The sequence below is a fragment of the Neopsephotus bourkii genome, unplaced genomic scaffold, assembly GCF_033783945.1.
Source record: "Neopsephotus bourkii isolate Nb327-2 ecotype Australia unplaced genomic scaffold, CSIRO-AGI_Nbou_v1 NB_1526, whole genome shotgun sequence".
Taxonomy (NCBI): domain Eukaryota; kingdom Metazoa; phylum Chordata; class Aves; order Psittaciformes; family Psittacidae; genus Neopsephotus; species Neopsephotus bourkii.
The window spans coordinates 1,574,705-1,600,944 of NW_026902002.1; the positions used below are offsets into that span (position 1 = coordinate 1,574,705).

Consider the following 26,240-nt stretch of genomic DNA (forward strand, 5'->3'; position numbering starts at 1 on the left):
ATTGAAACTCTGCACCAAAATATTGCTGTTTGAAAATAAAATTCTTGTAAATCATCTTTGACTTTTGAACCCTTCTGACTGCAAGAGATGTCCATGAACACAACGGATCTATTAGGCCACATAAATACTTCTGTGAAGACAGAACCTGCCGGACAGGGAGGGAGGCTTATGCTGCTACTCTGGCACTGCTCACAAAGGAACTGCACTGTAACCTGCAGGCCAAGCATATTGAGAATTGTTTCTGGACCTTGAGAAGTAACTCCACAAGGTACTTACAATTTCGGGGGGTAGGGAAGAGGAAAGTTAAATAATCTTTTTATGGTGGCTCTTTGGGAAGGGAGTTCTAGTTCTATCTCCCTTGAACAGGTTGCTTGAATTTGTGCTGCTGGGCAAGTAACTCTACCCAGGCTTTTGCCATTACATGGAACTTCATCAGAACACACCTTCAGCAGTTTACTCAACTGTAGAAGTGATGAAAACCTACCGAGCATTCCTAAAATAACTTTAGCCAGCTAACGTTACTCACTTCCATAAGGACGTGACAGCCCTATGCCTGAAGCAGTCAGCACGCCGAGGGGCACTTTCAACCTGCTCTATCGCCGGCCTCCCCGCAGAGCCCTACTGGGCGGGAGCGGAAAGCGACACCGAGCTCCATTCTGCAGGAACCAGAGGACCCGCCTGAGGCCCAGAGAGCCCCGCGGACAACGGCCGGCGGTGAGAATGCGACACTCCCGCCTAAACCGATCCCAATGGCGCAGGTGGCTGGCTGCTGTACCTGCACCGCCCTACGCCCTCTTCCCGATGCCGGGCGGGCGGTCTAAGAGTATCCTGCCCTCCTCCAAGATGGCGGCTGCGGCAGAAACTGGGGAAGCCCCGCCCCGCGGCGCCGCCGTACGCTGAGAGCGGGCGGAGGCCGCAGGAGCACTGTAACATGGCGGCGTCTGGCAGTGGTGGCAGCCGGGCAGATAACGGCTACAGCAGCCAGCAGCCGCGGCGGCGGAAGGGCCCGGGTGCCCTGGCCACGGCCTACCTCGTTATCTACAACGTGGTGATGACGGCGGGGTAAGGACGTGTGCGGGGGCCTCTCGGTGCGGCCGATGGCGGGGGGTCTCTCTGTCAGGGGCGCGCCACCCGCCTGCGCCCTTCTCCGCGCCTCGTCCGTCTCCTGAGGCCGCCGCTGTCCCTTCATTGGGGAAACTTTTCCTGCCTCACGGGGCAGGGAGGCGGCCGGCCGGGGCTCGGCGGGGCCCGTCCCGTCGGAAGTGGGGAGCTGCTCTCCGCGCTGTGGCCGGACGGCTGCCGGAGGGAGCCTGCGGCTCGGGGATCCTGGCTCAGACCGGCTGCGGTTGTGTATGCGTGTACGTGTGTGTGTGTGTGTGTGTACGCGCTGTGGTGCGGGTCGGGCTGGTGGCTGGGGCTGGCTGGGAAAGGAGCCCCGCTGCGGCTTGGGGAGCTGGACTAGCTGGATCAGTTTCTCTGTGGCTTCGCCTCTTTTGTCAGCCCCGTTCTCCCGTACAGTGCGCAGCCCGGGTGCTCCCTCGTGCTGTTACCCGTCACGCCTTACGCTGTCTGTAATTCTCAAAGAGCACGACCTGTCTCCCCCCTTCTCATGTTGTAGGGGAGTGCCTGGTCTCCTCCGGTATGTAAGGCTGCTGTGTTTGCTTTCGCGTTTCTCTCCGTCACACGCTATAACGATACCCCGGAACTGGCAAGGGTCCGGTGTCGGTGAGTTACCCCGGAGCGTGGTCCTGGTGCTGCCCCTGCCCTGTCCATGCTGGGTGTGAGCCCACTCTGCGCTGCGCTGCGCTGGCCGAGCCCGTCTGCGGCATATCCTCCTGCGCCCCTTCCAGGACGCCTTAAGTGGAGCAGGACAAGTGCGTGTTCTCTGGGAACTGCTGCGTTTTATAATCGACACCTTAATTTCCTCTGCAACAGTTTACTCATCTAGGTGATTGTGTAGATCGCTGTTCTGGCCTCACCACCATGTCTGTGGTGTGGATTCCAGCACTTTTCAGTATAGAGGTGGGCCTAAATGTAGAGGTTTGTCCACCGTGGTAGTTCAGAAGGCAGAGCAGTTATCCTTTAGAGGCCTGCGAGATTGCCCCATGAACCCTTCATCTGCCGCATCCTTAGGTTGAAGGTGAAAGCTGCTGCCTGTGACATGTGAACTCCGAGGCCTGTGTGATGCTTTGCTCTTGCCCCGTAGTGAAATGGAGACTTGGGCCCATTGGTGTGTGCTCTGGTGTGTTCATAGGCACAAAAATAAAAAATAACAACAACTGGGGACTCTCAAGATAACGGAAACTTAGGAGACTTTTTTTTTTTTTTGAGGCTGTTTTGGAATCCAGATAAAAATAAAACTATCCGTTGAAAGATTGAGGATATTTGAGAGAAGAGGCTTTAAAGTGGATCACGAATAAGCCTGTTTTCTGCTAGATAAATCCTGGCAGACAAGGAGTCAGGCTAACAGAAGAGGCTCACTATTTTGGGGGAAGAGTAGTAAAGAATTAATATAGATAAAATTTATTTTAATAAGGTAAAATAATGATATCTTTGCTGGTGACAGCTGGTACTATATCAGTTTACAGGATAGTTACACTTAAGTAGAACAAAGGGTAGCTGGGAGGGGAGCTGGGTTTTGGTAATGTGCTCATTATACCTATTGGCCAGTAGGTGTATTCCTGCACAAGGGAACTGCTAAGCAGCTTTCCGGCTTTGTGTGATATTTCAGGGTATTTCACCCGGAGGGGAATGATAATTACCCACCAGTTTGACAAAAATTATGGCCAATTCAAGTATTAGAAACTGAGAAATAAATAGTGTAGATCTGTACTTAGCTTTTTGTTGTCATGTAAAATTTGATCATAATGTTACCTGTTTTTCTGATTTACATCGAATCTCCTAGAAAATTCCAGTCTTGGGTGGGATGTGGATTATGCTGCTTTAATGTGAGTTGTTTTTTTTTCTGGGCATTTGGGGTAGGTCACTGATAATTTATCTTCAAATGGATGAGGATTTTGTGCTTCCCCTGCACACTACTGAAATTCAACAATACACAACATTGAACTTAGTTCTTTTAAAAAAGGCTTCATAGGTAGTTTTTCAGGAGTTGGTTGGCTGAAGCTCCGTTGCCCATATGAAAAGACTGATACACAGCTGGTGTCAGTGATGACTGTCCGTGGGTCAGTCAGAGTGCTCAGACTCAGTTTCTCAGATGGCACTCCCTTGGAAAGAAAACTGTGAAAACACCAAAAAAATTGAAGGTGCCCAAATGGTGAAGTGATGCTTTAAAAGCACACAGGGTTTTCCTTCTTTTAAAGTGGGTTTGTTTCGTATTTTTTTACAAAAAAAGCGGCTTTTAAACTGAAACTCACAACTTTGTCATGCAATAGGTACTAAAGTAGATGCTTTAGAATCGTAGTTGCCTTATCATTTATTTAAAATGGATCAAGTAACAACTGAAAAATCTCAGCATAATTATTTTATTTACTTTGCATTTATCTTGACTTAGCTAAAGAAATACTGATTCTAAAAACACTAGATCTTATTCCTAATTTTATACTGCAGTGGAGGTAGTGTATGGATTCCTAGTAATATGAAGGCTTTTGAAAGAGTAAAAAACGCTGGGAAAAGTATATATACCTGTGGATGCCTAAATGAGGCGGCATGCACTTACTGTTTTGTTCACATGGTGTGTTTTCTTTCAGAAAAGGGACCGCTGATACAGTGGGAGTGACCAGTCCTGTTAGTTCTCAGCTGTACTCGCTCGCGTTTTTTCAACCACGGTTCCAAGCATTAAGCTGGAGAAAGCATTGCAGCTTTCTTCCCTTGCATTCAGACTGTTATTTTCCTGTGACAGCATGAAGTCATGTAGTCATGCGTGCCCTGGCATAGGAAGCTCATTCTGGAGGCATAGCTGCAACATAGAAATTATTACCTAAAAACCATGGTTGACCAAAATCAGTGAATAATGGGGAAGGCAGGGAGGGAGGACATGCTGTTAGCTGAGTGTAATTGTTTTGGTAAGCTGCTTTAGAATGCAATTGTGTTTCTTAGTTTTAGTCAAGGGCTGTAACTGACTAGTACATATGGGTGGAAGTAGCTAATGGTGGTACAAAGAATGAATTTCAGAAGTATTTCTCTTAACAAGATGGATCTTAATGTAATAGCCTTTGAATCTGCAAGGGTTTGTGGTATAAGTGTCGAGCAAAGAGTGTTCTGGGTTTCACTGTCTTCGTCTTCAGTGACTGGTTGTTGAGAGTCACAGTACGTTTTTCCCTTTTCAGGTGTGTTCAGTGCATAGCTTTACTGTATTTTCTTGCATAAATGATGCAGAACCTCAGTAAACTTTGCATAAGAAATCACTTGTAAGAGAAATAAAAGGAATTAAACTTAGGACCTGAGCATGAAGTTTTTTCTATCAAGACTGAGCAATGAAGGAAAAAAAAAATAGTAATTTTTCTTAGTTTGGATTCATTGAGTAAGAGTGTAAGAGTCTAGCTTAAAGTTTACATGGCAATGGTAATTTAATGAAATGCAACTCCAGCTGGTGTATCAGGTAGACTTTAGTTGTGGGATAGAGAAAACTGGAAAAACTAACTTACAGCTGAACTTCCACTTGTCAGTAGTGCCGTTTACTGCCATTTTAAGCTTCTTAACAAGTTTCTTTTTCAGTTGATCTTCCTTGCTGTCACCTACTCCTATTCCATTCTCTCTATTTGTAGATGGTGAAGAACTATTTAAGACTCACCAAAGCAGGACAGAGGTGCTAAAAGCTTCAACACAAATTAGGCATATCTTTTAATTTTGTTCAGATTAATACTTTGATCTGTATTAAATGCTTTTTGAAGGACAGTAAATGGAGCGGGAAGTACAGTCTTTCCAGAGTCAGTGACCCATCAGAGAGAGGGTAGTTGAGCAAGGGGCTGTAGGTCCTCCTGGAGCCACTTTACCAATCCTTTGGTTAAGGTGAGAACAGTTTGCAGGCACAACAGAGAACTGGTATCTTGTGCAATCTGAGAAGTTGCTTAATTCAGCAAAGTTTCTCAACAAACATGGAAGGTTAGGAAAAATAGCTACGAACAGAACAGTGCCAACCTACTGGTTTATTCTATGCTGAAGTCCAAATACAAAATTAATCTCATTCTTTGTAAGCAGCAGTTACTTGGCAAATTATGGTGTTTGGGTTTCACAAGGCAGCTTTAACTGCAATAACTTGTCACTTCTGAAAAAATGAGGGGCTTCTTTCTTGTTCCCTATTTCTCTTTGCCAGTCCCGCTGCTTTTCTTTGGTGCTGTTCTTCTGAGAAGTCCAGGTAAAAATGAAATGATGTTTTTTTCGGTTGTGCTAACATATGTTACAAACACAAATTTGGATGCCAGAGTTATTACTGAAAAAGCTGAATTTCACAGTGTATTTCAAACAATTACTACTTGGGACAATGTTGGTTATACTTCATGATACCTAAGCTAACATGGTACTTGTAAGCATCTAATATGCCAAAAATTAAGGAAGTTCCTTCATCTTCCCTGTTTCAAAACCACAGCTGTGGATTTTTTTTCAGAAATGTAAAAAGTTGCGTAGTTACGGACTTTCTGCATGTATACACACACTTCCACTGAGCTGCACTGTTATTAGCAGAGATGCTCGGTGACTGTTATCACAAGCTTTGTAATACTTCTGGGTTCGGAGGGAGGTGGAGGTAAAGTAGGGTGCCATTAAGAGTAGCTGAGGACAGGACAGCCAGGATGAGCCTATCCGTGAAAATTTGGGAGCTGCTGGTAAGGATTCCTACTTGTTGATCAAATCCTTCTCCCCATATTTCCACTGCCACAAGCAACTGGAAACTAAAGTTGACTGTAGATGCTACATTCAAGTGAAAAAGTGTTTGACCAGGGTGTACTCACCTTAGTTTTGTAGCTTGTCCTAGACTTCACTGAAGAATTCCTGAGGCTGTGGACAGCTGTGGTAGTGAAAGATGTTACTGTATTGCCAGGACTGGAGGAAAAATTTTTAGGATTGCTTCCTAAAGTGCCTGAGGGGAAAATCATTAGGGTTAGCAGGTCACAGGTTTATGGTATAGCTGTGGTTTTATAGGCACTACTTCTGCAGGCTGAGGTATATTTGTTGCTTAACAGGAGAGCTGGGACAGGAATGGCCATTGCTGCCTTCAAGGCTTTAGAGGGCTCAGTTTTCTCAGTTACTTATCCATAAATGTTTCTCATAAAATATATGCTAGCAATTAAGCTGGATGGTCTACCATAAAGTCTGAGGGTTTGAACTGAAACATTAAAATTATTGCCTTCTGGATCTCAATTGTTTATGTCATACTTTTTTAACGTATGGTATCGTAAGAGATCTTTGACTAGCAGCAAATAATTTTCATCTCTAAACTAAACAAAATGTGATGCCCATCTTATTTAAACTTCCATAACTAAATTAAATGCAGCTTATAAAAAAATTAACTTAGACATTAAAGATAATGGTACCGTGTTGGTGCTGAACAATGCTTAAAAAATGTGTAATCTTTAACTTTGATAAATTTGCAGAGAATCCAAATATTTAATGTTTTCTATGTTGTACAGGTCGGCAGAAAGTATCTTTCAGCGCAGTTCTGTGCCTGTTGCTTCCTCCCATATCAAAAGAGGGGTTAAAGCTTTCTTTGTATTTATGCTCTTGCTTAATGTCTCCTTATCTTAAGCTTCTTTCTCTCTTTCAGATGGCTTGTTATTGCAGTTGGTCTAGTTCGAGCATACCTGGCTAAAGGTAGCTACCATAGCCTTTACTATTCAATAGAAAAGCCCCTGAAATTCTTCCAAACTGGAGCTTTGCTTGAGGTAGGTGTAGTCTTCTTCCCTAGCATTACTGATACTTGCATGAGTGTTTTATTTTGTAGAAATAAGGTAGTCTTTGTTGAACAGTGTGTTTATAGAGTGTTTTGAAGGTAAATGTAAGAAAAATGCCTTCACACAACTGCTTGAGTTGTTCCTTTTAACAATCAGTTAGGGAGCTTGCTGCCTGCTGTTTAGCTTCAGCAGCAGAGCTAAATATTAAATTCAATCTTTGAAATACAAATATCGAATCTTAAGCTCCTGTGGTAGAGCTAAGTATGTTTCTGAATTGCTTCATTTGAAATGTTAATGATTTGGCTTTCTTCTTTTTGTTCTAGATTCTGCACTGTGCGTTTGGTAAGCTTACAAATTTTCAGTTTTATTGTTTTTATAGAACACTGCAGTTTTAGCAATGTATTAGCATGAAAAATGTTATGGTCTATGAATTGCCAGATTTCATTCTTGCATAACTTACTAATTTTTTTGCTTGAAGCACATTCCAGTTTTTTCCTAAATAATTTGACAAGTTACATCAGAAAAAGGAAAATAGTGTAGTGGGTTTTCAATTACTTGACATACTATTTTTATCTAGATCCTTCCAGTGCTACAAATCTTAGAGCAGTTTATAAATGTTTTATAGTAGATCATTACTCTCAATCTCTACATCCTATAATCTTCTGTACCGAGCTGTATTTCTAGCTGGAACTAATTTAAAATCCGATAAAAATAACACTTCAAGCAAATAACTTTGCTCACATCTCTAGAGCATAGATGTAAGTTGTAAAATTAGGAAGGGGTAACCGCTCTTTATCCTGGATTTGGCTATGCTTTAATGGAACTGTTTGGGAGAACTTAAGGCTTGACTAGACAGTTCTTGATAGCCTGCACTGTGAGGCTTCTTTGACAGCTTGGTAGTAGGAACTCAATCATGTATGCGTAGCCATGGGTGAATAGCAGTGTTATGGTTCAGTCAGCCTGAAGAGCCTCTGATGTCTGAGTGACAGGTCTGTCTGGTTAGTTGTTGTGAGTAGTGAACGGTTTGGCCATAGCATTTGCATGTTTTATTCACAGAATAGATGTTGTGTCCCAGTTTCTGCAAGATCAAAGCCGGTGTGCTATGAAAGGGAGCAGTGCCTGTCTGCGTACCTTTGCTTAACTCTGATTTTTGTAAACAATTCAGTCTTCACAAAGAGACAGTCTTATGTTTAAGTAGTTGGTATTGTGATTTTAAGTGTGTTTGAGCTCCTACCTGAATGCTTGCTAGCCACCATTTAAAGAGTAAGATGGCATTAAGGTTCCTAAAGCTGCAGCTATAAACTTGCTGTATTGTGCAGATAATTTACATACTGGAGGGTGTAATAGATTGCTGGTTCATACTGAATTTCTGTGCAAAAGATTTTGTTGTTGAACAACCAAATGTGACAGAGCACTGGAACAGGTTGCCCAGGGGGGTTGTGGAGTCTCCCACATTGGAGATATTCAAGGCCCGCCTGGACAAGTTCCTGTGTGATGTACTCTAGTTTACCCTGCTCTTGCAGGGGGGTTGGACCAGATGATCTCTTGAGGTCCCTTCCAACCCTTGGGATTCTGTGATTCTGTGAAATGTGTTAGTTGGAAAACTTAAATTCAAATACATACCTTTGTCAGCAGAGGGCAGTCTAATTCTTTATTTGATGAGTAGTGCTGACCTTCCTGAATAATTGACGCTGAAAATGTTACCTTATAAAGGGTAATCTGTAGACTATTCACAGATCATCTCAAGAAATGAATGATCAACGAATGACCCTTCAAACTGATGAAAAGGCTTCTGAGTAAACTATATTGCCAAGGCAGTCCTTTCTATACCAGTTTATTTTGCTGAATGTTAATCACTGTTTTTTTTTACCAGAATAAACCATACTTACATTAAAAAATTTTCAAAAATCAATAATAACGTGAGAGCTTAGAACTCTTATTTAACAAATGACAAGAAGGACAATTTATCACTTTCAGATAAAATGCTATTTTACCATCCTGTATCTATAATATTCTGCTGCTTTCTTAAGCTAAATTTGTCTGCACATGCCAGTGTTTGCTAATTTTCCAATGAAATCTAAGAAAGAGTGTAAAAATGTTGGCTGAATTATTTTCTTGTCACACATTAGAATATATGTCCACACAAATCAGGGAGAATTCTGTGTTTCACCTTCCAGGCAGGGGCAGAACAGCAGACAAGATGACTGTAGCAGCCTGGCTGTGTGAAAAGCCAGTAATTCTGGCTCACTTGATTTGAGGTGTGGATCCATTTAGCTCTGTTATCCTCAGTTGCACAATTTAGTACTGGTAAAGAGAGCCATTAGTGGAATGTTGCAACATTGCATACCATTATAATTCTTTTTGCTTTCCCTAACCAAGCTTTTTTTTTTTTTTTTACAAAATCCCCACTTATTATAATTGCCCATGGATTTTTTTTTTTTTTCTGTTAATGGAAGCATTTGTTAGCTAAATAAAGTGAGGGGGTTTTTGCACAGCTGGATATGCTGCCACTGCTGTAGTCCTACTGACTCCGGTAAAAGTTTCTGTGCAAGGAGAAACAGGAAATTTGCAGATTCTTTTGCCCCCACTAAACTAATTGCTGTAACTAGAGCTGTAATTCTCTGCGAGTAGAGGAGCTTACATGTGACAGATGGCTGTGTGTATCAGCATAACTTTTCTCTCCACATCTTTTGAGTGGAATCTGAAATGCTAGCATCTGTGAGGCAAGTTCTTCAAAATACAAAGATTGATAGGGGAACGTATCTGTCAAGCACAATTGAGAACAGAACTTTGGCATGTGACAAAGATTTTAAAAATGAAGGAGAGCTCTACAGGAAGAGAGGAGGTAACGTGTAGCCGGAGACCAAGAGGAGACACTGAAAAACAAGCAAATGGAAAGTGACTGTGCAATTCCTTGACTTGTGTAGCAGGCAGAATCCAAGAGTATGCATGGCATGGAAGAGCTTCTCCTTGGAGGAACTTGTTTTGGAAAAAGGTGATAGGAGCTGCCAAAATGTGGAAGCAATAGTAGTAGTACAGCGAAAGTAATAAAGAAAAGCAGGAAGGCGTTGGTGAGTACAGGCCCAGCCTACAGAACTGCTACAGTACCAGCATTCCTCCCATAGCAGTGCTCACCAGTAACCCTCTGGTAAGCCAAAGTCAGCACTAGTGGACTTTGTGTTAGTCTGCTCAGTTAGGAGGATACCAGGGCTCCACCTGTAAGCTATACATGCAGCCTGTTCTCAGCGAGAACCCCATGGAAGAGAGGAAGCACTTGCTGGGAGTTGAAGGATTTCCTCTGGACGGTGTAGTCCAGGGTCTGGGAGAGGTCTGGGTATGGCTTACCTGGTGCTTGTTTCTGGACCTGAACCCTCTGTCAAGTGCTGCTCTAGCATGTGAAGTGTTGTGTAAGTGGTGACAGGCGTTTTTAAAAACGCCAAGCTTAAAATTGACAGTCAGGTAGCTTTTCACTTCAGTGAATAAATAATTAGAGGCAAGTAATATTTATTTAAATTGTAGCTGAGTCACTTATTTTGATATCCTGGTTTTGGCATAGATGAGCATTGTCTTGGCTATAATGAAAACCCCTGTGTGTCTAACCTGTGAGATAATCTTAGATGGTTTATACAGACTCTTTCTGGCTTATTTATAGATTCCTTTGCAAGAACATTAGGTTATCTTGCATAGGGAGCAATGATCTAAACTGTGTAAAAAGAAAGGTCCGTTATATCATAGGAGTGAGCCTTTGTGTACAGATTGTGGGGTCTTAATAGCACCCCTTTTTGCATTATCCAAGTAACAGACGACAGTTCCGCCCTGAGGTTTTACAACACAAATTAGATTATGAACAATTCATGATGAAACTGAAGAGAACTGTGTGTAGCATTTTTCCTGCAGAGTAGCCCTCAGCAAGCTTTAGTGCTACTCTACCTTTTACTCTAAAAGATTAACATAATGACTGTGTGACTAACAATAATGAAACTTGCTTTTAGCTTTTTTTCTTTTCTTCCTCTACTTTCCAATTTTGTCTTTACTTCTTCCTGAGGTTGTTGTGTTGATTGCTGTGATTTGCATTAGTTTTAGAAGCACTTTTACTGTATTTTGGGAGCTTCATTTGCTTTTGTGTTTGACTTCATCATGCTATTACAAGAAACTAAAACTTTGTGCTGTGAATGTTAGAAGACCTGGATGTATAGGATCCTTTTAGTAGCAGTTTAATCAGTACCTCAGAACTTAGAACCACCAGTAAAATCTGCTTCCTTGAGAAAATCTTAAAATTGTTTCTGTGTCTACAACACATTAGCTATTCCTTGGGGTTTGGTTTTGGTTTGGTTTTGTTTGTTTGTTGATTTTTTTTTTCTTAAGTTATATTCCTAAGAAGGAACTGTGAACTTTATCAGGCTATGAGCTGCATCAGTGTTCCTTCAAAATAGTTCTAACTTTTGCTTGCTGTTTTGAGGGTTGTATTGTGCAGAATATCTTTATTATTTTTACTCTTTAAATCATAATAATAACAAATATCTTGGTCAGTTCAATGAAAAAGGGTTTATTTGAAAGTCTGTACAGCAAAGCTGTTTGGTTTTGGTTATCTCATTCATCTGTTTTGTGTATTAAAGAATGCGCTGTGATTGAAGGCCGCTTAGTTTTATTCACATTTTGATGCACAAAGTCTTGTCAGTTACACTACATTAGGGTGTAAAAACATATAACAGGACAGACTTCATACTCTCAAATGGAAAGAAATTAATGCTTTCCTTCCAAAGAAATTAAAATAACTGGACTTTGGCTTACCTGTGGCTTATTTCCCCACCCCAGTAGTCAGAAATACTTACTAATTGCAAAATATCTTCCAGGCATTGTTCCCTCTTCTGTTGTTCTGACTGCTTTCCAAGTGATGTCAAGAGTTTTCCTGACGTGGGCAGTAACACATAGTGTAAAAGAGGTAAGTTAAGCTACAAAATAGATAGAAAAACTAATAACCCATGCTAAAAAGCAAGTGTTGATCTAATTTTCTTTAAAATGACATGTTTTTATCCCAACATGTGAAATTTATGTGACTTTTTGTGGATGAAAAGAAATAGATCTGCCATCATCTTTTATTGACAGTCAAATAGACTGAGGTCTGATGTGCTCACCGTAAGACATCTAGCTCCTGAATAGGTTTTGCAGTGCTTACTGAAAGTTAGAGAAGTTGCAGTGTGTAATATATAACCCAGAATTGAGGACAGTGTTCTAGTATTGATCTCACCAGTGCCATAATTAGTAGTAAAATCTCTTCATTGCCCCTCTCTTTCATGCACAATTAGCTTTCTTTACCATGGCACATGGGAGCTCTCCCTCAGCTGTTTGTGCATGGCAGTGCCTGGATGTTCTCTGTTAATCACTCTCCAGGCAAAACTTCCCCTTGTCCTTCATTCATTTTTCTTGCATTCAAGCACAGGTGGGGTTTTGGGCCTGTGATTTTTTTTCTCATTGCTCTACTTTATACAAACCTTTGCAGAATCTTTTGGAAGCTGTCTTATTTGGAAAGTATTTGTGACAGCTGTTTTAAAATCAGAACATGCTTTAATTGATACAACTCATGCTGAGTCTTTCATGTTATCTGAATACCTTGTAGTAGCCCAGATATGCTGCATGTGTGGTGTTACTTTAGCCGACCAATTTTACTGGTTTTCTTCTTATTAAAGAGGGAAGTCAGTCTTGATGCCAGTGTCAGCGTATCTGACTGAAATAAGAGATGGTCTTCTAGTGTCATATGCATGAGATCTTTTGTGACTTGACATGAAGAATGTCTTAAGGAGCTTGTCTTATTACCAAGTCTTCAAGGAAGATGCTCTATTTTCCTTACTCCTTACTCTGTTATCAGTTTCCATCCACATGTAAAGTAACACTGTAGCTCCTAGTAATTGACAGCCCATTCTGATATCATGATTCTTGTTCTTGTGGAGCCATAGTTCAATACTATTTAAAGTGGAGGAATGTTATTTTTCAAAAAAAAAAAAAAAGAAAAAACCCCAAACCAAAATCTTGGAAATACCTTCCAATGGATTTCACTTTTGCTGCAAATAAATGTACTCCAGCCTCTGTTAATTGACTAGAGAGAAATACTAGATTTTGACAAAAAAAAAAAAAAAAAAGTAATCCCAAACCAGATTTTAGATACATGCATAAACTATTTTTAAAGAGCTATGCCTGTCATTTTGCTTGTTACCTGTATAAAGTTGGGGTACTTCGTGCTTCGTGATGAACAGTGGTAATCTGTTTCTTATGAATTGCCTCCTGCTTTTGAAGTAATCCAGGTGTTCAAGGTTGGATTGCATGGATTAGGATTATTCCCTATATTGTCTGTTAGGCATCAAAGGCGAGTCTGTAAAATTATTGTGGGTTAGGGTTTTCTGAAACTTTATGCCCACACTCTCACTGGAGAAAACCAGCAAAGTGGGAGAAAATGTGAGCAACAAGTTCAGCCCAATATTCAATATTTAACAAGGAAGGATTTTTTTAACAAGGATTCTTTCAACAATATTACACATTGGGTGATTATTTTTTTTCCTCACGTCTGTGTGGTCTTGTAGCTAAAGTCTTGTGATAGACTGTATTACGTGTTATTTTTATTAATGTCTTAGAAAGTGGCCGTTAAGAATGGTAAGGATGAGGAATCCTGTGATGAGTTTTTCACCTGTGACTTAGAAAATAAATTAAGAGGTTGTATTCTAACCTCTCCCCTTCCCCCCCAGCCAGAGAGCATGCAGTCTCACCTTTAGAGTTGTATTGAAAGTGTCACAAGTGTTCTACTTTTTCTAAAGGGCTGTCTGCACAAGTGAGCTCCATGGTGAACTCCAGGATTAAATTCTCACACAGCTTTATGGAACTTGTAAGCTATGCAGTTGCATGATGAGGTTCTTGAAAATTAAACTCAGTTATCCTCTTTTAACTTTTTGAGTGAGACTTGTTCAGTATCTTGCTTTACCAGACTGTTTTCATATATAATACAGTTAAAAGAAGAAATGTGTATTGCATCCCTCCTTTCTGTCAGAACACACTTCTGGATATGTGATGTGATTTGAAGCATGCTTCTTGCTACTAACATGTTTGTGCTTTTTGTTGAATTTAGTGCTGATGTGTTGTTAAATTCAGTACGAAAGTATTTATGATAGATGTTAAAGCATGGCAAATGTTAAAGCACTGCACACTTTGAGTAGCAACAAGATTCCCCTTACCTCCATCATGTGTAGCCATTAGCTTAGTGAAGGAGGGCCTGGCCTGGCATGTAACACAGTACTTGCATTTGTTTTGTCATTACATTGGAAAGGAGTCAGTTTGGTGAGTTTTGCTGTTTCTCCTACGAAGAAGGAAAGAGAATGAGCAGTTTGGTGTGAAGGGCTAGAAGAAAGTAGGCATAGGACAACAGGAGGTGCCCTTTAGTTTGAAGTTGTCTTTCTGAATTTGGGTAAACAATGAGATCATCTGGTGACACTAAGGCAGGCCTTCCTAGAGTTCCATTCTGATAGGTAATTCTGCACCCAGTTCTGATGGGTAATTAAAAATTATGTCGGCAGTGATTTAGTGCTTGTCCACTTGGGTTCAGTTACAGATATATTACAGATAAGTATAGTATGTATTTAGAGGAACCTTTCTAGAACACACAGAGGGAGTGGTGTGAAGATGACATATGCGATATATTGAGCTGGTAATTAAGACTCTAGTATCTGCAGTTGTGAATTGACATCTTCAGTCAGTAACAAAGCATGTTAAAAAGGAAGAACATCTTAAATGACGATAGCTAAGACTAAGTTGTAGTAAGCAAATCCCAAGCTGCAAAGTTCAGAACTCTAAATGGGCAAGTGCAGTTGAAAAGCCTGATTCATCACTGCTTTACCATCTATGTAAAATTTTAGTAATTCTGTGTAACACAAATGTCTGTAAGGGCCTTTGTGCCTTCTGTGAAGCTTTCTCTCTGAAGGGAGACATACCGTTTCATCATTACAGTTGCATAGTGTTGCTGGTTTTACTCTTCTGCACTGGATTGCTTAGTTACTTGCTTAGCTGGAATTTTTTGCAAATAATTTGTCAAACTGTTACTCTTAATGTGGAGAACTCTACAGAATTTCCCTTTCTGTGCATAAGGAGAACAGTAAAAACCTCCTAGGCCGTATTTCATCAATTCCCAATTGTCATCTTTGCATCTTAAAAAGCTATGGGTTCTCTTGTGTTTTAACTAACATTTTGCACTACTCATAATACTGAAGATAAGCTAAACTGTATTTAGAACCCTCCTTGATGATAAACGGGTTTGAAACATAGGCCAAAAAATATGCTCACTGTATGACTGGCATATTAAGACAGTTGGACAAATAAGTTACAGATAAAGCGTAAAATATGTTTTGACTTTGTCCAACACCTCCTTCAAAGACTAGCATGAAAAAGTAGAGGAAGAGAAATTGAGTTCTGAGGGCAGCAGTGGGCTTAGTGGTTTGTTAAGCTGTACTTAGCTGTTTCTAAGCTGTACTATCTCCTTATCCTCAGCTCACAAGAATAATACAAATGCAGCATTGGCAGTGCCTAAATGAATAAGACTCTTGAGAGACTGCTTTGTGTAGGAGTTCCCAGGGGTTTGATAATGTGCATTTTGGACATCTTTATTTGATGTATTGAAAAATTTTCAGTCCTCGAAGAGATATTCTAATAGTGACAGACTTCTGACAGGTCTGTTAGTCCGTAAGAACCATTCTTTTTAATGATGAGCTGTATGTAGAATATAGGTAAAATGTGGTGATAAAATGCACAGTAGTCTTCTGTTCCCTACTGCACAGAATGGAACTATTTGAAAACTGTATAGGAATGAAAACTACCGCTGTTTTCCAGTATCCTTTCTTCCTTTAAATAGGGACACAAGCTATAAAAGCACAATCAATGATCCTTTAAGGGACTTTAACAGAGTTGTAGGTGTTTTATAATGGTGTGAACTGTTCTAATAACTTCTAAACTTGTGATGATAATAACTTCTAAACTTGTGAGGACAGTGTTACAGAAATCCTGTGATAGAACTGGATTCTAACTCCCAGATTTTCTATTTCTGTGGGTATCATTCACTGTTACCTTCACAGTTTTTTGTCCTTGCTTATATCCTTGGGTGCTACTTGAAGCTACAAATTTTTGGTTGTTGGTTTTACTGACTTCGGTAGTTAGGGAAAGTGGGGTTTCAGAGTACAATGAAGTTTGTGACTCATACATTTAGATGAACTGACTAAGCTGCTACTCCTGACTTGACCAGAAGATGCAGCTCTGGAGTGCTTGTGAAGCACTCCTTGGGAACAGTAACATCTGTGAAGTGCTGTTAACTCTTCCAGGTTGAGAATTAAGTCTTGCTTATGAAGCAGACCCCAAACAGGATTAGGGTCCTGTAACAGTGTAAAAATATATTTGTTTTCTTTTTTGAAAGTGTTCAAGTAAGTTTTGGATTTTGTTCTGTTATGATGACACAAGGGAGATCAATATGTAAGCAAATTATCAGAGTTTCCTGTGGAAAAAGGACAAGGTGCATTTGGTGTGAAGTGCAGTGAAAGTGACTTGAAATGCTACACGCAGCAGAATGTAGATTAACAACAGCTGTACAGTCCAGGATATCCCGAGATTTATAAATATGTCTGGATTTTGTAGTTTGTAACAGAAACATTTTTATGGGTAATTCTCAAGAGTGTTTTTACACACAAATACATGGTCAGTTCCTTCCTATTAAAAGGTTTCTGATTGCCCATGTATTTTGTTGTTCCTTTTTTGGTTTGTACATGTACTTTCCCCAAGGTGAATAGAGTGTACCACCCACACCTACTGACTTCCTTTTTTTTTTTTTTTCAAGAGTTGGGGAAAAAAAGTGGGCCCCTGTGGTTGAGCTCTTTTTTTTCCCCCAGTCCTCTGAGTTTGGGCACGAGGTATCTGCACAGTTAGGAATACTGTTGAAAAGGAGGGAAGGAAGCAAAAGGCTGCGTAAGAATCATGTTTGCTCTCAACAGTTTGTAGTGCGTGTATGTGACCCTATAGACTACTTTATCACTGCTATTCCATCTGAAACTTAAACTCATAATTATGCTCCCAAGTCTAATAAATCTAATAATTAATTTCAAAATATTAAGGTTACCCTTCAAAATATGAAGGGAGTAAAAGCCAGTTCAGTGATGTGTGTCTGAAATAAAAGCTCTAAGAGGTGTAAAGCAATGAAACCCACTAACACCTTGAGTGTAACATTAGAGGAAATATGCTGGATATATTCGGAAATATGGATATATGCAGAAAAGGAGCAAGGGATAGTGAAGCAGGTGGTTGCAAAGCTTACCCAAGGTGTGACAGTCTGAACTTCTGCTTTTTGTCTCTTCCTAGCCTTTGTCCTGGTGGTGTTCTGCTGCTGCTCAAAATTAGGACCAGTTTCTCATCTGTAGAGTGCTGCTACTCAGTAGTATGGACTAGGATCAGAATATAGGTATCAAGTGTTAGAGTAATGTGTTAGCATCCTTTCTGCTTGCTGCATTAAGAATCAATCATAGGACTGAACTTAGTACTATACAGTAGTAAGAAGAGGTTTGAGTTGTTCTCAGTATTTCAGGGATTTCTTATACTGACTTAACTTGCACAGAATTGGAGATCTTAAGTTATCTGATCACCAAGCAGAGCTATTAAGCAACTAGAAGAAGATGGAGCATGATAAGGATTTTTAAGTGCTGTTACTAATGTTGCTTTTAAGCTCATTCTTGGAGTCTGTTCTCTAAAATGATGCAGTAAAGCAACCCATGGGAATTGATTTCTTTGAGGTTTTCTTGGGTCTGTTGAGTCATTAGTAATACTTTAATTCGTACTGACCTTTTTTCCTTTTTTACAGGTACAAACTGAAGATAGTGTCCTGTTGTTTGTAGTGGCCTGGACAATCACTGAGATAATCCGTTACTCTTTTTACACGTTTAGCTTATTAAACCATCTCCCTTATCTCATCAAATGGGCCAGGTAGGTGGCATAATGGAAATCATAGTCTTAAAGCACTGATTTGACAGGGTTATTTGTCTTGTAAAATAGTTGCAGTATAAAAATTTGATTCTGCCTTGAGGTAGTTGCCTTGTTTGTGAATGTGACTTCATGGCTTCTTTCCAGCACAAAAAAAAATGTATTGCACTGTAAACTGAAAGAATATACTGTCGGAACTCTGCCCTATTTACAAAGTGATTGTCAAAACTGATATTTAACAGTTAAGGGTAACTGGTAAGTAAACTGACATTTAGCAGTAACCTGTGAATTCAAGGGTTGTACTTGAAACAATCTGTAAGCTCATTGATTAGTATCAACTGTGTTTGGCCTCATTTTAAGCAATATAATGACCTCTACCAAAGAGTTTAAAATTCAGAGTAACAAGGGGAAGGGGGGTAGGGAGGGAGGAGGAGAGGGTAGGTGACAGTAGTTTTGAAGAGATTTTAGATTTACAAAGGTGATCTTTAAGTAATTGACACTAGTTGCTGATTTGAATACTTGTCTTGCAACAACATTCATGCCTTGCCATACTTTAGTCAAACAAAAGCTAGGGGAGATGAATGCTGAGTTGAGAATCTAAAATTTTAATATCCATAATATTTAGCAAATGCTTTGTTAGAATTTGTCGTAACTTCTAATCATTTTCATAAATGTTTTGTTCTAGGTACACTTTGTTTATAGTATTGTATCCAATGGGAGTCTCAGGCGAGTTACTCACAATATATGCTGCATTACCCTTCGTCAGGCAGTCTGGCTTGTATTCCATTAGTTTACCTAACAAGTACAATTTTTCTTTTGACTACTATACATTCCTGATCCTGGTTATGATCTCCTACATTCCAAGTAAGTATGAGTTTGTTAGGGTTTTTAATATTAAGAGCTGTAACAGGAAAAAAATAATAGTTATGGGATTAACATACATGTAACTAATTTCTCAAAATTAATTCTGAAGGATATCTAAAGGAAAAAGGGAAAGTTAAAACTGCAAGGATATTTTCTACCAACACCTGCAAAACAGTAATACGTGTTTTTACTCTTACATTTGGAATATAAAATTAATGTGGTACTTTTTTGGCAGATGTTGACATCATTCGCCCCCCAGACTTTTAGGAGGACAAAGTTCAAACCAGCTTCTTAAAATTCAGTTCTTTTTCAGGAATAGGAACATTGTTTTTCATATTAGTGGGTGGGGAACAGTTTCCGTTGAATTAACTTGAATTGACATGATCGCTGGTTGATGTTTCTATAGATTGAATGAAGTTTTGACTTTACTGCTTTGAAATGGAGAAGAGGAACATGGAAGTCTTTAGCAAATTTAAATGTGCAAATAAAGTCTAACGTGTAGAATAATGTAGTTATGATGTTGCTGCTGTTAGCTATGTCTGTAGCTGTCTTCATATGAACATTGTGAAGAATGATAAATCATATTCAAAGATAAAAATTTGAGTAGGGTGTCTCTGTAACAAACACATTTTCAGTGAACCATACTGTAATTCTGACATCAAGGTTCCTAAGTTTTTCCAGCTGTTCTTGAAAAAGCACTTTTCATACCTTTGTTTCTCCTTGTCCCCCTCCTCCAGAAATGGTGATGTTCTTAACCAGGCAGCCAGAACTTTATTTTAGTCAAAATAACAATGAGTATAAATTACTCTTGTGTGATAGTTACATCACAGGCCATTTGGGGGGGAGCCCACCTTGAACCCAAGTAACAGTTTCATCCTGCTTTCTCCATTACAGTTGCTATGTCTTAAATAAGGTCTTTTCTGTGACCCTTTATAATTTGCTGGATGTGTCATGTTCATTGAATGGTTTTTTTTTTTCTTTTTTTTTTTTTTAATTATTGTGAATTGGTATCTGAACTCCGAGAACCAACTGCTTGGAATTAAGTGATCTCAAGTGCCTTCTCATCTGAAGGTATTCCTGAGATACAAGAAAAGCAAGTGTTCATTGCAGTCATTGATTACACTGTAGTTCAGTTATTCAGTCATAAAAGCTACCGGTACAGGAGTTACATAAAAGCTACCGGTACAGGAGTACAGTTAGAGTTTTACATTTTAGATATTTGCATCTTACCATTTACCTCACTTTAAATCTCTGAATTAGTACTTATTTACCTCTTTGGTGTCTGTCAAAATTGACATTTTTCTAGAAAAGATGTTGTTAAATTATTTGCATATAATGCATCAAAAGTACACAAATTAAATAGAATTTGACTTATGTCATGATTAACACTTTGCATGTGTAACAGAAAATTTAGGGTAATGCTGACCTTGCTTAATTTTTATGTGGTTCACAAAAGTTTAGTGTCTCATGGCAATTTTAGCTTTTGCTGCTTATAAACCTAACTTTTCCATACCCTATTCTGCAAACATATTGTGTCATGTAGTCTTAGAAATAGGAGGAGAAAAAGCTTTGCGTGGAGGGTAAGGAGAGAAGAGATGGACGAGGCACTGGTTTGTATGAAGTTCCTTAAGTCCTGAAAAAATGTCATCAGAATTGCAAGAAATGTAACAAATCTGAAAATTTTATTCATTTGGAAAGTATTTTCTTTCTGTTGTGTGTGTGCAGTACAGGAAACTTTTGTCATCCTGCTTGTATGTGCAGAGTTAAATAACGCATTTTGCATTTAATTCAAAATGCAGTTCCTCTAGCAAAAGTTAAATAGTACCTGAAGCCTAAGGACAATATTACTAACTCTCTTTAAAGAATAAAAGGCAATAGACAGCTTGAGCAGAAAGCAGATAAGCATGTTTTGTTTTGATAGAGAATTGATGACCTTCTGCATGTGACTGCACATGTTACACTGATATATAAGCCTCACTTCATATTTTATTTACTTAAGTGTTTTCTCTTCAGTCTTTCCTCAGCTGTATTTTCATATGCTACATCAGAGGCGAAAGGTACTCTCTCACGCTGAAGAACACAAGAAGTCGGAGTAATTCCAACTCTTTTTCAGAACTTTCCAAACATCAAAATGCTGCAGATTTTCAATACCCAGCACATTTATAAAGAATATACCAAGATAATATAAGTCAGAGGTAAAAGACCAATAATTTAACAAGAATAACCAATAAATCTGAATTCACTGAAATTCCACGATGTAAAACGTTTAAATAATTTTCAGCTTGCAGTGCTTCAGGAAACTTAAACTTTGTGGCTTGGCAGTTAGCCTTTTCCTTTTTTTTTTTTTCCTTTTTTTTCCTTCCTTTTTTTTTTTTAATGATGCGCTAAAGGGTTTCATTTATTACTAAATGCCTCAAGGTTGCAGTATGAGTGATGAAGTTATACCCACTAAATGCTTGAATCGGGATTATATTACTGATACCTCTTTTTTTTTAAGTGCTTGACTGCATGCCAGAAACTGTACGTATTGCTGTGAAAGCAAACAATATGCTCTGGAATACATTATGATTTCTGTCAGAGACTCCAGTGAAGAATGTAATCTGGGCAAAGTGTCTGAATTAAAGGTAGGTTGTGTATTTAAAGGGTGACGGGAGCAAGAACAGGAAAATATTACGGGAAATGAGGGGAATGTGGTTCTTTAGGAATTTAAACAGTAGGGTATCTGACCAGAGTGTATTCTCAGAAGATCTCATTTAAGTTGATTACTTAAATGATAATGTTAATTCAGAGGTTGTAATGCTTATCTGAAACATTAAAACTCCTCTAAGTGCTGCATCCCTGGATAATTTTTTAACTATTAAAAAAAAATATATACTGTAATATTTCTAGTGATATCAGTAATTAATCTAAACAATATTAGGAGGCAAGTCACCCAGAAACAGGTGCAGTTCTCCCCTTTTTTTACTTTAAATTATCATCTCTAATCACTGTCCACTCAGTGGTACTTACCTTTAGTGTTGAGGACTATTTGTTCTACTGTGGAATCATCTGAGGGCCTTGTTCCTCAACCTAACTTGAGATTCTCAAGTGACTGAAGTGTATCACTGGCACATCCAAGCAGGCAGTTCCAGGCACTCAGCTTCTGAAATGTTGCAAAGTTGTAAGCTCCTTCTTTGAAAGCGGATCATCTCATGTGTTACGTGCTGCTTTTGCAGATCAGGCAAACCTTCCCTCATCTGCTCTTTTGGAGGAGCAGAAGGCCATAGAAAGTTAAATTTTCCTAGGTGCTTTCTCTGTTTTCTCAGGCTAAGCCTTCTTTTGGGAAGGTAAAACACAAAATGAAAGACCTGAGAAAACCTTGTAGCCAGGCAGAAAGCACTAATGCTGGGCGAGCAGTGCCCAGTTATAAATGAACTGTCGACAGGGAGTGGAGGGCGGGAAATGGGAAAGATTAAGGGAGGGAGCAGGGTAATGAACAGATATTCAGACAAAGGTGAAAGGAAATGTAAGTTATGGCCTTCGCTCTATCAAGTAGTCCTATCTTCAACCAGTCAGAGCCACTAGACAGCAATACACAGGCTTCTCTGGCTTCCCTCTTGTAACATCATGATTTAGTGCATAAATGAGGTGTGACCAGTACCATGGTACCTGCAGTACTAGCCTAGTACTGTGCATGCCAGCACCTCCCCCTGGATATGGCCCATATCTGTGTCCTAGTTACTTGTTTGATGCATCGCAGCTCTCCTTAAGCATAGCCACTAAGTACTAAGGGCACAGGCTCTCTGTTCTAGCACTTAGGGAGAGCTGGATCTACAGTTATTTTGGTTTATGTTTGACAAAGCTATATTTAAAAACGCCCAACCAAAAAAAAAAAAAAAAATCCAGCAGCCTTTGCATATTTCAGGTGTTTTTTTTGGCTCCATCAAAAATTCTGAGTGAATTTTCCTAGCACTCAGTAACATATGTAGCACCTTAAATGCTCAACACAAACAAGACTACTATAAGCAGGGAGAGGGAAAAGAGACAGTAATGATCTTCGCTTCTATTTTAAAACTTTTAGAGACAGTTATTGGCTGTATTAAAAAACTCTATGGCCATATACTACCTAAAAACGGGTTTGCTTTCAAAGATGCAACAATTTCATTTCTCCGTTAGGTTATGTGGTGCTTTGTTGTGAAGTGAGAAATGTTACATCACACTGTTCAGGTGTAAACTTCCACCTCCGAACAAAACCTCTCCTTTTGCTTGTACTTGCTATCAGGAGCATAATCATAGAGGATATGCTCAGCTCATGAACTTTTCTTGATTTGATTTCTGTGCCCAAATAAAAGATAAGGTTTCAGATGTGTTAATCCAATTTGGAGAAAAATGGCTCTGTAAGATTCATAGCTCTGTTGATGAGAAAGATACAGTACAGATCTTTATTAGATAGCATTGGCACTATGGACAAACAGAGCTGCCAGTAGGGAAAGAGCTTATACAACCCACATCTTTACTGAATAAGCTTTATTAGAGAATATTTACTTTATTGAAAATATTAATTTGTCACACAAATGCAAATAGACTACAGCCTTTTAAAAGGAAATGGAGCTATTTTTTCCTTTTTAGAAGAAAAATAAAATGCTTTGATAATAAGAAATCATAAGCCAAGTTGATTTAAAAATTACACTTTCAAGTATGAACATGCAGTTAGTATGTACAAGAATTCCCTCTCTTCAGCTTGCAGTGGTTTTTCAAGTTTTGCTTCCATGGAAATCACTGGAAGGTGAGCTTGAGAACTGTAGTGCAATGCCATAATACTGTTTGAGTTTTTCCCTAACACCAACTTTGGTCATGTGGGTTTTTTCCTTCTCATAAAGTAAGAACAAATTTTCCCTCATCTGTCACTGAAATTCTCATGTGCTTTATGTGAACTTTATAATAGAAACTTAGATTAGTACTCTGTCACAAATCTAGAGTTGTTTTTCTTTACCCACAGACTAGGCCTGCATGTTTTCTATCAGCATCACCAAACTTCTGCTGCAGCCATGTCTTCTGCTTTAAGTACTCTGTTGTGTGCACTGATGCAGTCAACAGTACTTTCTGTTCTGCCATGCTGGCTCTGAGTTAGTCATTACCCTCTAAAAGACCAAGGTGTATATCAGTGTATAGTTTACAACTGGAATTATAGAAATGTTCATATTGTAAATTACAGTAAGAGATGCAGGCTACAGTGCAGGTAAATTGTAATTTTTCACAATGTGATGTTTCTATCAAAGGTTGGGTTTTATTTTTTTTTTTTAGTTATCAGTATAAAGGTTGGCATTTGTGTGGACCAATCTGCAGTGTCATTTTAAAACTTCAGCATAAAATATCGTAAGTATACATCAAATCATACATTTTGATGTATATTTGTCAGTGAAATTTGGGTGAAAACTATATACAGTCATTTTTGTATTTTTTCTATGTTGTGAAGAATAAAATTGTAATTTTATAAGTCTGATTCACTAAGATTATTATAAGTTAAATGTATTTTTTGTATATTTAGGAATCTAGTATTACCTGGAGCTCTGAAAGATTAAGCATAGACTTTTTATGCATGGTTGGAAGATATTTCTACTTGGTAATTAAGTGAAATGGATTGTATGCTAAAATACTTGTCCATGTTGTTGCCTTGTGAAATTGATTCTGTGCTCTCTGCCTGGATTTGGCCTACTTATCAGTGATACTAATTGCTATAATCCAAATAAAATAATTCTGAACAAAAGACGTTGTATTGTTACTGTTTAAAGAACAAAAGCAGATACTTTATGAATGCCAATTAGGGCTGTGGTTTTATTCATTTGTATATAATGTGTACCTTGCAATTTGCAAGATTTTTGGCATACGTAACTTCTAAGCTGTTACGAATGCTGTGCTTTTCACTTTTAAAAGAGGCATTCATAACAGCATGTGATCTATGTCAACATTCAAACTTAAAACTTCCTGAAGGATCCTCTATAGAATGCAAGCTTTTTATTCTTTTGAGGTTATCTGAACTGTAGATAGTGATGGTTTTCTACGAAAACAAAATCATTTGAGTATTATGTAGTGGAATGTTTAACTAATGCAACAGATACTTCAGAGTTCATTTACTAAATATAATATGTCTGCTACCACAGCAACGTTCTTAGCATTAACACTTCCTTAGAGAGATTTAAATACTGTGTCTAGATGCCATTAATGCTCATAAATAACAAATTATAATCCTCTAATTGGAACTGAGTAGTAATTGCAGAGTGGGTTCTATTACTCTAGGCATATGCTTGTCATAAGATTGAACAGTTGCAGTGATTTATTTTTTTTTTTTGTTTGATTGCAGACAGGATGAAATAATGTCATGCCCAGTTATCTGCACATGTCCTATGCATGACAACTGTGACTTAGCACTACTGTGTAATTAAAAACTCTCTTTGAAATGTTATGCTGTGAAGAGTAGTGCTGAGCTGTGTATGTGCCTTAGAATAACTGTTGCTGATTATTTGTGTTTCCTCTTTGCATTTTGAAAACAGTATGTGTGGAAACAATTTTAGTTACCTAGGGTAAAAAGTCTGAAAAGCATAAGGATTCTGTGTTTGTAAGCAAATCAATTTCACAGTAGTACTTAAGGCTTATCTTAAAGCACTGGCAATTCTTGACATAAGACTTCAAGAAGGGTGGTCTGTGCTGGTGTTCTGAGTTAAAAATAAAATTATGTGAATATCTGTGGTTCAATTCTGTTTGATATGGACTGGGCATTTCTAGAGTTGGTTGGTTGATTCAAGCCACACAACTGCCTGGAACTTCCAGTCAGTATTAAGTGGCTTCTACATTCTGCTTCCTGTCTCCTGTGGAAATATTTTTCCACATGTGTCAGAAGACTTCTCATACTACCTTGAAGCAGTTGGAATTAAAAATGTGAATGGAAAATTCTAACTCATTTAATACTGTTGGTCACTGATTTCCAGAATAATGCTTTCCTTTACAGATACAAAAGATTATAAAGCCCATTTTATGTCTTCAGAAATTAGTTGGACCTTATATTGTCAGAGATGTATTTTTTTTCTCTTTGGTATGCTGATATTGATAATGTGCTACTATTAGGGAAAGAGATGTAACTGTCAATATTCTACCTTAATTTTTCTAGGGGTTTAATACCTAAATGCATATTCCATAATGTCCTGGGTTGAGGACACAACACATGATAAAAGCATAATTAACCATATTTAGAAACATTTCCATGTCTGGTTATACTTCCACAAGCTCTGTCACAACAAGCTGCCTCTCTATAGATAGAATTAATTTTGTATAGTTTGTATATAGAAACATAATTTATATTACCTGGTACTGCATAAGGATGTTGTTATCAGGGTATTCATTAGTGAAAGGTTTTGCATTTTGTCTTGTCTTTGAATTGCAGTTTGTCTTGTCTTTTTGGCTCCTGCTTCAGATGGTTTGCGGAAGATTATGCAGACTGTTAGTACTTACAAGTCTATGTTAAAAACTTTAATAGTGACATTTTCTAGCTTGAACACTTGAACT

At 38.8% G+C, this 26,240-nt stretch overlaps 1 protein-coding gene across 3 annotated transcripts; it reads left to right on the plus strand.

The window, feature by feature from the left end:
• The first annotated feature begins 883 nt into the window (after positions 1 to 883).
• Positions 884 to 24,447, plus strand: HACD2 (3-hydroxyacyl-CoA dehydratase 2). 3 transcript variants are annotated; one of them, XR_009727955.1, is made up of 8 exons: positions 884 to 1,062; positions 6,719 to 6,836; positions 7,169 to 7,187; positions 11,699 to 11,787; positions 17,719 to 17,840; positions 18,523 to 18,701; positions 20,715 to 20,896; positions 21,199 to 24,447. XR_009727955.1 is itself a non-coding variant. In XM_061370060.1 (7 exons), the coding sequence occupies exons 1-7, from the start codon at positions 932 to 934 to the stop codon at positions 20,795 to 20,797; spliced, it is 741 nt and encodes a 246-aa protein (XP_061226044.1). In that variant the 5' UTR covers positions 884 to 931; the 3' UTR covers positions 20,798 to 24,447. The 3 variants fall into 3 exon arrangements, 2 of the variants coding, with proteins under 2 accessions (XP_061226044.1, XP_061226045.1); XM_061370060.1 differs by having other exon boundaries at positions 20,715 to 24,447; XM_061370061.1 differs by lacking the exons at positions 6,719 to 6,836; positions 7,169 to 7,187 and having other exon boundaries at positions 927 to 1,062; positions 20,715 to 24,447.
• Positions 24,448 to 26,240: the final 1,793 nt, after the last annotated feature.

Coding starts and splice junctions, on each gene's coding strand:
- HACD2 (XM_061370060.1), top strand. CDS start 932: ATGGCGGCGTCTGGCAGTGGTGGCAGCCGGGCAGATAACGGCTACAGC. Junction 1,063..6,718: donor AACGTGGTGATGACGGCGGG/GTAAGGACGTGT, acceptor TCTCTCTTTCAG/ATGGCTTGTTATTGCAGTTG. Junction 11,788..17,718: donor TAACACATAGTGTAAAAGAG/GTAAGTTAAGCT, acceptor CCTTTTTTACAG/GTACAAACTGAAGATAGTGT.